General features: G+C 36.6%; 1 protein-coding gene across 3 annotated transcripts in view; it reads right to left on the reverse strand.

The window, feature by feature from the left end:
- The window catches only part of LOC106874430 (uncharacterized), a 1,214,035-nt gene that overhangs the window by 431,674 nt on the left and 771,737 nt on the right, over positions 1 to 10,624 (reverse strand). For all 3 annotated transcript variants that reach the window (XM_052978428.1, XM_052978427.1, XM_052978429.1), the window contains exon 9: positions 3,699 to 3,770. In XM_052978428.1, the coding sequence (XP_052834388.1) occupies positions 3,699 to 3,770 (72 nt within the window). The remainder of the gene's footprint in view (positions 1 to 3,698; positions 3,771 to 10,624) is intronic.

Below are 10,624 nucleotides of genomic sequence, written 5' to 3' on the forward strand. Positions count from 1 at the left end.
ACACACACACACACACACACACACACACACACACAAAGTTCTCGAGACTATGAGTCTTTTTGTTGGGAAATATGTACAGAGTTGGAGAAGATATTTCGGATTTCGGGCAGAAAATCTACCACTGAATTTATCGCTGTTATATATTATTACAAAATTGGAAAGGGAATTTGTCTAATCTTCATCCGGAACGGGCTGCAAGTTGTCAGTGACTCTTTAAGCTGTATCATATATGTTTGCATGTGCTTATTTTGGACACTGTTGGCAAATTTACGATTGTTTCGCTATATTTTAAGATAAGAGAGTAAAGGGTTATTATAACCTTTTCTACTCTAGGCACAAGGTTCGAAATTCTTGAGGAGGGGGCCAGTCGATTAGATTGACCCCAGTACGCAACTGATAAGCGGTTGTTATAATGAAGACACACATATATATATTAAATATACAGAATATAAGCATGGGCAAATATATCCAGAACTCGAGTGTTCTAGGTAGCATCGGATAGGATTTTATCCGATTTAGATCCACCGCTTGTCTGCTGCTGTATATGATACACATACGACAGCCGACGGAGACTGACTGTAAAACGGATATCATATCCCATACTGCAGCGCAACTTTGAGTACTGGATGTGAATGTTCTGAGGTCGTATTCTATATTAAATATAATCTTGTTTCGACGATATTGAGGCCTAACTCTTTTGTTACACACGTGTTTTGTTTTTATGATATATATATATCGAGAGAGAGAGAAGGAGAAATTCAAATAAACAGATAACGACCTCAGGTTTAAATGTATAAAATATATATAGGCGTACGTATATATATATATTCGTATATAAATCTATATACATGCATATTACATACACACAGACACATAGATTCACATATACATGTATATATGTATGTATGTATGCTTGTATGTCTGCATGTATGTTCGATGACCTTGCTTACAAAAGAAACGCATAAGTTGACTGGGGATTTAGAATATATAAATAACAGAAAATACGTTGAGGCTAGCGAATGAAAATCAGTCTAGTGTGATGATTTGTTAATTAAGTTTCATTTTAGTGAAGAAAGTTTGGGTAGCAAATGTAATTTAAACGTGAGCCAGACAAAGCGTTGGCCATTTTGTGCATCGTATATTTGTTGCAACAAATTACAGTGGGGAGTGGAAATGAGGTATGGGATGTAAGATTAGGATTAATATACCTAGAGCTTTAATAATCTAAATGAATTTCAGAGTGTAAATCAGTTAATATTTCTAATAATTCGGTTATAAAACTGTGTGGAGACATGGAAAAAATTTATTTCTTGTATATTTATTTCAGTAAATATTTGGTTAAGGTTTGTATGTAGATAAATGCTCACACACATATAAAAAAATAACTACATGCATATGTACATACATAAGCATAATTACAAGTGTGTAATTATATATATATATATATATATATATATATATATATATACATACATACATACATACACACACAAGTTTATATGTACGTATAGGTATGTACATAGACATCCCATTAAGCATCGTTTTATGTTTAGTCTAACTTGTAAAGGTTTATATTTTTTATTAATTAGCATTTTTATGTTTCGGGTTCTAGATGTGACTGTTTAATCATGCTATGTACAAAACAAGCCTTGGAACTCTCTGAATTTGAAGGAGGCCGTATTGTGGGTCATTCTGAAGTGGGCATAGCGTAATATCGTAGAAAACGATGGGATCCCGCTTTCTACAGTTAATAAAGTTATTGTGCAATTCACCAGAGAGTGGACGGAGTCCACATGATCTCGCCCAGATCAACCAGGGCCCTCTGACAGAACCCTTCTCTTTGCTAAGAGAACTGTGGAGGATAATCCTCGTTGTAAAGCCTCTGACATAGCAGAACAAGTTGATGTCAGTCCCAGAACGGCTGTAAGGTATCTCCCCAAATTTAATTACTATGGCAGAGCAGCAAGAAAGAAGCCACTTCTTCGATTAACCAACATCAAGCCGAGAAAATATTTGGCCAGTGAGATGGAGGAATGGCCACTAGCATTTTGGGATACTGTCATATTCTCTGATGAGTCCAGATTTTCTGTAGTTCCTGAATGTGTCCGAGTGTGGGTCTGGAGACTATGTGATTAAGAATTTGATGTGAAAAGATAGTATACGATGTCAGTATGCCAACCGTTGAAACTCCGGGGAAGAAGCTCAGCAGATTTTGAAAGGAGGTGGTTGGGTTTACCAAGCAACCTCAGCAATACCACTTGGTACGGATCCACCAACACGCTACGACACTCCTAAAGCAACCTCTCAGAAGAGTCGATACGAATAAGAGACGCTATGCGGTGCAGAGATTCCAAGAATACGATAGTAGCAGCTGAAACTAATAGTTCACATAAACAGAAAGGAAAGAGCCGTCAGAGAGTTGCTGTTGACGTAGGGACTGACGAAGCAGAAAGATCATGTTGGAACCCTTGCGATAGAGCGTTCAGGATTTTGTACTTTCCAACCTGCGAGCTGGAAACACCAAAGTAAAGGAGCAGCAACACATCCAAATAGACGTTCCTGAAAGTGTAGAGGAAGCGCATTCTAGCAGGATGGTGGGACTCTGCTAATATGAGTCTTCGACTGTGTGGGTCAACAAGACCGTTCCTTCAACATCTCTCAATAGTTTCCCTTGAGTCCTAGCCAACAGCCACTACCGTTAGAGATATGGCCAGGTCAATGCCGTTGCAGAGGTGATAAGACTTGCTATTCAGCGCAATACACAGCCAGGAAAGAAGCTATCACTTTTCTCGAACATGGATAGTGAAACAGCAACACAGCCCCAGACTGGCAAACGATAGTGCATCTTGTCAAACAAGTTAACTTCCAAGTTAACTTCCAAGTTAACTTCTTTATACAAACGACATCTCACCTAATTAGATTTATCTTCTTAGAAGCCTTCAAGTAGGGGATCATGTCGAAACTGATTGTACCTTCTGCGAAGAATACGTAGAGAAGGCTTATATGGGAAAGTTTGCGAAGAACCGAAAGAGCATTGTAAGTTGACTGGCAAGATTCGTGGATCCGGATTCGATCCATTTTGCGAAGATTTGACTGTCCTTGGTACAACTGATGTAGCAAAGAGGTGGGGAGCTTACATTCCGTTACCGAGGCTACAGATAAGACCACAGGATGACAAGATGGCTTTTGATTAAAAAAAGGTAAGACCTGTGCTGCTGGAATACAAGTCTGTACATTTGTGTGAGAGACCTGATGTGTTGAAAGATCCAAACTCTCCAAGATCTCAAGAGCATCATTGATGATGTATCCCAGAACATATGTGTGATGTAGCTTGGAAACTGAGCTATATGCGTCTGAGAACGTATGTATATATAGTTATTTATGTGAGATTTTGTTCGTGTCTTTGTAAATATATAACCTATATATCATGACATCAGCAGTTGATAAAGTTACATAGTTTCTGAATCCAGGTTTTTATAAATTAGAAAATAATCAGAGCACAAAGGACAAAAATAAATAAATAAATAAATAAATAAAATAAAAATAGAGGAGAGGGGCGGTAAAAGTAGTAAGGAAGGACAAAATGAAATAATGCGGATAAAGATTATGGTTGTTGCGTTAATGCTACAATATATTTTCGCTGGATTTAATTAGAATCTTTAGCTTAAGGTCAAATACTGAGCTCTCAATATACTTACTCTTTTGTATTGCAAATGGCAATTCTCATTATCTTCGGAATCGTCTTTGGAAGTCTTTGTGATGGTTCGTTCCTAATATAAAATATAATAAATATATATATGTAAATATATAAATAAATGAGGAAAATATATAAATACAGAAACAAATAAAACCGAGGAAAAGAATCAGAAGAAATCCATAATAGATTTACTAACAAAGAATATAGGTTAACTGTCATTTAAAGAATTTTACTGAACAGGACAGTTTTTCATACATCTTCAGATTATACTTATACGTACAAACACAATACACGTGCGTCCAAGCGTGTGTGTATATGTGCGTTTGTATATGTATGTGTGCATGTCCGTGTGGTGTGTGTGTGTGGGTACACATATGCATACACTATATATATATATACACACACACATATATATATTGTAATACATACATACACACATATATATAGATACACACACACACACATATATATATATATATATATATATATATATATATATATATATATATATATATATACGTATATATATTGTATATACATATATACAATACGCACACACACATATATATATATAATGTTTATGTATGTGTATGTGAATGATGGAACAGATGGATGTGTCATTGTGTGCCTAAAATGATACGTACATGTTCCCATTCACACACACAATATATCTGCTGTAAAGGTTTTAAGAGAGATATGTTGTTTATGTACTTTTACTTTATTCCCAATATGAGCTTTGATATACTCTTTTTTCTCTCTCATTTCGCTTTTCTGTCTCATTTTAGAGATATAGAATGTATATAAAATCAATATATCCTAAAAAAATATTGCACAATGGCAACATTTTCAATCTTGACTAAGAATATTTTGTCAATATTTTCTCATACGTCTGATTTGATATGGAGTGGGGTGGGAGCATATTCATTAAATTTTTTTAACTGCTAATGCTGTCACAGCTACTAAGACCATACTGGAGTTCAACCTTCAGAATCGAGTATCGTGTCCTTTGTGTTGTCCCTTTGTATATATAGACGAATTGGCCAAGGTAAAGAGCATCTCGCACTCTCTTCTTATTACTTATGCGTACAAATATATTCAGGATAATTGCCTTGTATTTATTTCATTTATCCGTTCCTAATTCAAATTCCGCAAGTCTACTTTCCCTTTTCACTTTCTAAATTTGATTGATGTATTATTACTCTAGGGTGGTACACTGGTAGAGTTATAAGATCAATTTTGGGATGTCTTACTGTATGTATTCCGGTCCCTTATGTCCTGAGTTCATATCCCACCACAGCCTACTTGAGTGGTAGATTTAATCCATCACCAACCCATGTTTTTTTGGTTCCCTTCAACAGACTGCATTTCGTTGCATGCACTCGGGTCAGATCTCTGTTTTGGAGATAGCTTGTTTCTTCTCACTAGTGTCTGGGGTCTTTGTAAATGGTCACGAGCACAACCCTTTCTTCCTAATTAAGCAATAAAAAGTGTTTTGTTTTTTTGAGTCTTTAGGTGTAGCTGGTATTCTAATTTATAATGAGGTTACTGATTTTGTATGTTAAAGATAAGGGTATATGCATACCTGTTAAAATGCTCAAGAGAAACATTGCTAATGCTTTGTTATCCTTTCAGAACATAATTTTACGACCGAAGACCTTTAAATGCCAAACTATTGTTGTCTACTTTTCCTTGATTAAGAATTTATGGAAAGGAGTATTGGGATCTAACGGCATTCTTTCAGAATCCATTTGAATCGCTTATGCCCCAAGCTATTACTACATTACATGGAAGTGAAAGCAGTTTTTTCCTTCATCCCTATATAATTCTGCTTGTTCGTTCGCACGTTATACTTTACTTAGTTAGAGAAGTGGAAGTGGAGTGAGTGAGAGGAAGAGTAAGAGTGAAAGAGATAGAGAGGGAGAAGTGAAAGAAAGTGTAGAGAAGAACGAAGAGCGGAAGAAATAGAGAACGGTGTATAATATTAATACACTAAGGTCAAATGTATCACGTGGTTAGCTGAAGGGAGAGGCGAAGAGCGAGAGAATAGAGGGACAGAGAAATAGAGTGAGAGAAAATGACTGAGAATGACATACGGTAGTGTGGGGAAGAAATAGTTATTAGGAGTTTAAAAAGTTAGCTGAAGGGAAAAGTAAAGAGAAAGAGATATGTTTAGTATACAATATTCAGCAGAGGGTGATGTTCTGTTGGTGAGGTTAAAGAAAGGCAGATAGAGAGATGGACAGAGAAGGCAGTTATATTGAGAGAGAGGGGGAGAGAGAACGTTTGTATTTTCAGAATAGAGATACATCGATAGCCAGAAAAAAGTAGATATAAACAAACAGCTGAACTGAACTGAGTTTTCTTACTGAAAATTGTTGTGATGATGATGATGATGATGATGGTGGTGGTATGTTGATAGTAAAAACTAATTTTTTATTGAACTAAACTTTTTATAGTGCCTGTCGCTTAACGCATACGAATAAGTGCAATTTTTTAACGTCTGCTAGTTTGAAAATTTATATTTGTTTATATGGGTTGATTTAGCCTAGACTATGGATTCACGAGAAAGTTGCAAGCTGCTCAAGAAAGCATGGAACAGAGGGGCAACTGCAAGAAGATATAGAAGGAGAAAAAAAGACAACACCAAGGGAGACTTGAGGTAGTGAATGTAGACGAACGTCAAATATATTTAAAGAAAGCTAGACTATAAATGCTATAAAAATGCAAATCATCCTTTTTTTCTTAAATAAGTCCTCTTAATTGTTCTTTCATTCCGCGGAATTTACTCGGATCCCACTAGTACTATATCGTTCCTGTTCTCTCAATTTGTCAAAAATAAAATATCATTTACTATCGGAAACATTGAAGCACGTGAGCGGTCCGATCAACTTCCTGAAAGAATGCCGGAACTGACTGTATCTTCCATTTCTCTTGTTTTCTTTTCTCTTGTAAACCAAAATTCAAATTTGGAACAAAATTTTCGGGTATCTTCTATACATATGATGGTACATCGTTTTTGCAAATGTTCCAAGAGTAGACAGGTAATGAACAGGTCGGGTCTCCAATTTCTATTTCTTGTTTTGTGAATACTATTTGCAATCTCGCCAGTTGGTAGACAATGCCAGGACCGCTAAGAAACCATTGTAATCCAGCCTGCTCAAAGCAGGGAATTTCCAGAGTGCTTGCATCATCGTCGTGAATCTCACCACTACTAATCTCCATGCCACAAACTAAGCTCTCAACATGTTATAGGCAGTCTGTGAATGTGTTTAGAAGCATATGCATCTGATGTCATAGTTATAACTAGGTCATGTTCGTGTTCAGGGTTTTGGCATTTTCCTTGATTAGAGCTAGTTAAAAAATCTGTTTGGGGTGCTCTTTCGGAGCACAGAATTTTGTGGCGTTGATCTACATGTGACTGTTATTCATCCTTTTGTACATGATGCTTTGTAGGAGAGCATAGATATCGTCGATTGTCTTGAGAGTGTCATTTGTATAGTTGCTGCTTATGTCATTGATTCTATACTTGAAAACTTTACAGGAAACAAAAGACAACGTAGAGCAGTGTCTTGTAGGTAGCACTGTACTTTTCAGATAGGCTCAAACAGCGTTACTGTTCGGCTTCTGGCTTTCAGATTATCAGAGTTCCAAGTGCCCAAACTTTTTGTTATGCTAAGGTTTTTCAGCTTGTAGCATAAGATTTCACGGTCAATCTTCTCAAAGAAAATTGTTGAAATCAAAGTCAACCATGAGTCAAGTCGCAGAACTTTCAGAATTTGGTTGAGGTGCCGTAGAAACTGTGTCAGTGGATCTGTTTCGGGATCAAAGCTACGTTAGGTGTTAAAAACTGTTGAACAAGAAACTTCCTGTGAGAGATGAAAAGTGGAACGGCTATTGGGAGGTGACTGCAGATTTATCAGGGTGCCAGGAACTCTTTCTCATCCCAGTTACGAAAAAAACGGACATTTTAATGTGGTGTGAAGGAAAGAAAGTTGTAAATCTGGTCGAGTTAACGGTTCCTCATGAAGATAACATGGACGTCGCCCAGACTCGAAAGATTGACCGTTATGTAAACTCCCTCGAGGAATGTGAAGACGCAGGCTAGAAAGCGGAGCATTTTCCAAACGAAGTCGGATGTAGAGGATTTGTTGGACACAGTGTGAGATAATTGTTGTTATCTTTAGGTCTAACTCATCGTAAGGTAAATACCGTCATGACCAATATCCAATCTACAGTGGAGAAGGCTGGCTAGCCACTGGATTTGGTTAAAAAGAGACGATGAGCGATGGCTAGAGAAATATTGAGCTATATTTAATAACCAGCTGATCTAGCAAGCGGGGCCTCATATTAGTGAAGGGGGGTGCGCATTGGTGTCGTCGAGAGGTAGGCCCCTAAACGGCGCGCATTCTCTCCTGATGACCCCATACACTTACTGGCTTCCAGTATGCGGAGTTCTCGACTGGTAGCACTTGCATGTGCAAGTTGTTTGCAAGACATTTACGCAATAACTAAATAGCCCCACTAAACTAATTCCATGGAACTATCAAGGCCGGCTTTCGAGTATTTTAGGACTACATAAAAAACCCATCTAGCTGATTATGAAGTCTAGTCTTCATCAAGTTAGTTCATTGATTTGTTTGTATCTTGCTCTATTAATTTAATATAAGTAAGAGGTATGTAGAACATTTACAATAGGAATAGAAGGTGTCAAATCATGTTTAACCGAGCTTTTGTTCATGTATATATACATCATAATAAGAATGGAAAAATAGTGCGTTTTAGTTTTAAAAATCGATGAATACAGATTGATATCACCGATAACTGCTTCCGCATCATTCTTGTAGATTTTATGGAAATCGTAAACACGAATTTGGCTTAGATTAAGAGATCTCTCGTATTGTGACTGGTTGGCGTTTATTATAAACTGTTAATGATTCACAGTTACAAACTCACCTTGCAGCTAGATATGATAGCGGATACAAGTCCAAAGGCAAGTTAACTGTAAATAATTCATGTTTACTCATCTTGCCTTTGTCAGCCAAATTGCTTTGTCATATAAGATTACGAAGACATATACTTGCACTGTTAAAGGACATTGTGTTAAAACGTTCGTATCTTTTTCAATACTTCGCAATTGTCGATATCAGGTTGGAACTAGTTCTTATAGGTTGTACGATACATAATCTTAGATTAGCGATTTTATCTTTTTACTACCCTTTTTCTTATTATTCTACGCCTTCCTTCTCTTCCTTTCTAATTCGTCCTTCATTTTTGTTTCACTGATAATGTTCTGTTAAGCCCAAACGTAAGATATGGTCTGATTGATACTTACAATGAGCTTTCATTCCACCAAACTGTTTCTCTTTACCTCATCATCTCCCTCTAACAATGTTTATGGCCATAATTATTCCACAAATGCCTTCTATAGAAAATACAATAGTTAGCGTCAACATGTTTACTACCGAGTATATCAAAACTCTACATAAAGTTATGCCGAGAGGAAAACAATTGTCAATGAATATTAGAACACATAAGAGACAGAGACTGGACGTGTTTTAGTATGACGATGATTGCATTAAGTGTTTACCTTATATTTACGAAGTATGCTATTACTAACTAAGCTATTGTCTCAATTTAATCTTTTAAACTTATCCCTTTATTCTTTCATTCTTCCATTTGTGTCAGTCATTTGACTGCAGCTATGATGGAGCATCATCCTATAGTGCTTTTCCACGTACGATTGAAGTCTATGCTTAGCAGATGAAGTCATAATAAGACTAAAACAAGTCAAGAGTTGTGTCCCAGACTTGCCAAAATACTGAAAATAATATTTGTAATTGACAAATATTTTTCCTTATTACATAATCATGTCTAGTGTGTCATTATAAGGACCCCTTTGTTATAAAGTTTAACATCGACTGATTGGTAGTTAAATCTGTAGGCTATAAGCTTATTAATAAGTCAGAAGAAAAGATGCAAATACACGGACACAAGCTTGAACATGTAAAATTAGATTGTACGTATTTGAGACAATAAATCGGGAAGGTCGCTGGGTAAAAGAAGGTGCTCGAAGAATAATTAAGGCTAAAATTACGTGAATAAGAAAGAAAAAAATATCTTCACGCTGCATAAAAAATAAGGTGAGTTAACTGTTATATTTGCCTGTTATCATCTATGGCACAGATATTTGGAAAATGTGCAGAGCAAAACAAAAAAGAAAAAAGAAAAGAAAAAGGTAGAAAACTTTGAAATGTGGGTCTTTCACTGACTGAGAACAAGTTGGAAAAGCAGAGGTAACAACCGCTTCAAGACTAGAAACGCTAAAAGTCCAAAGCCACCTATTTCCAAGAATCAAGATCACAAAGCTGTCATATTTCGGACCAACAATACGTCACAAGGTCCAAGTCACCGCTCAAGAAATCGCTACAGGAAATGTATAGGGAAAGAGAGCAAGAGGCCGTCAAAGACGTTTGTTGACGGCAGCAGCGAACGGTCGAAAGCAAGAGTCTGCCTGATTGAATACATGCATCAAAACACCTGGAGAATCTTGGCAAGCTGGCTCCTCATGGACACAGGGAGAGCACATGGCTGCTACTAATGATGATGGTAATATAAAATAAAAGACTTTGTTTGTTTTAGACGTTTCATATTAACTGAAACTTATTTTCTCCCCCTCCTATTTTCTTCATCTGTGTCCAGCAGACATACTGAAATTTCTAACAACTCTCAGTGAGTAATTTCGATTCTGTTCCTACTTAGTACACACAGAATAATGTATGAGTAAATAAAAGCCAGAATCGAATTTGGAATTAATTTGGAAAGCAACAAAGACGAGCTTCACTTCAAATTTGCCTCCGCAAAATACTAACAGTAATGATGTGAGTATTTGAGAGAGAGAGAGAGAGAGAGAGAGAGAGAGAGAGAGAG

The sequence above is a fragment of the Octopus bimaculoides genome, chromosome 2 (assembly GCF_001194135.2).
Source record: "Octopus bimaculoides isolate UCB-OBI-ISO-001 chromosome 2, ASM119413v2, whole genome shotgun sequence".
In the NCBI taxonomy this organism is placed as follows: domain Eukaryota; kingdom Metazoa; phylum Mollusca; class Cephalopoda; order Octopoda; family Octopodidae; genus Octopus; species Octopus bimaculoides.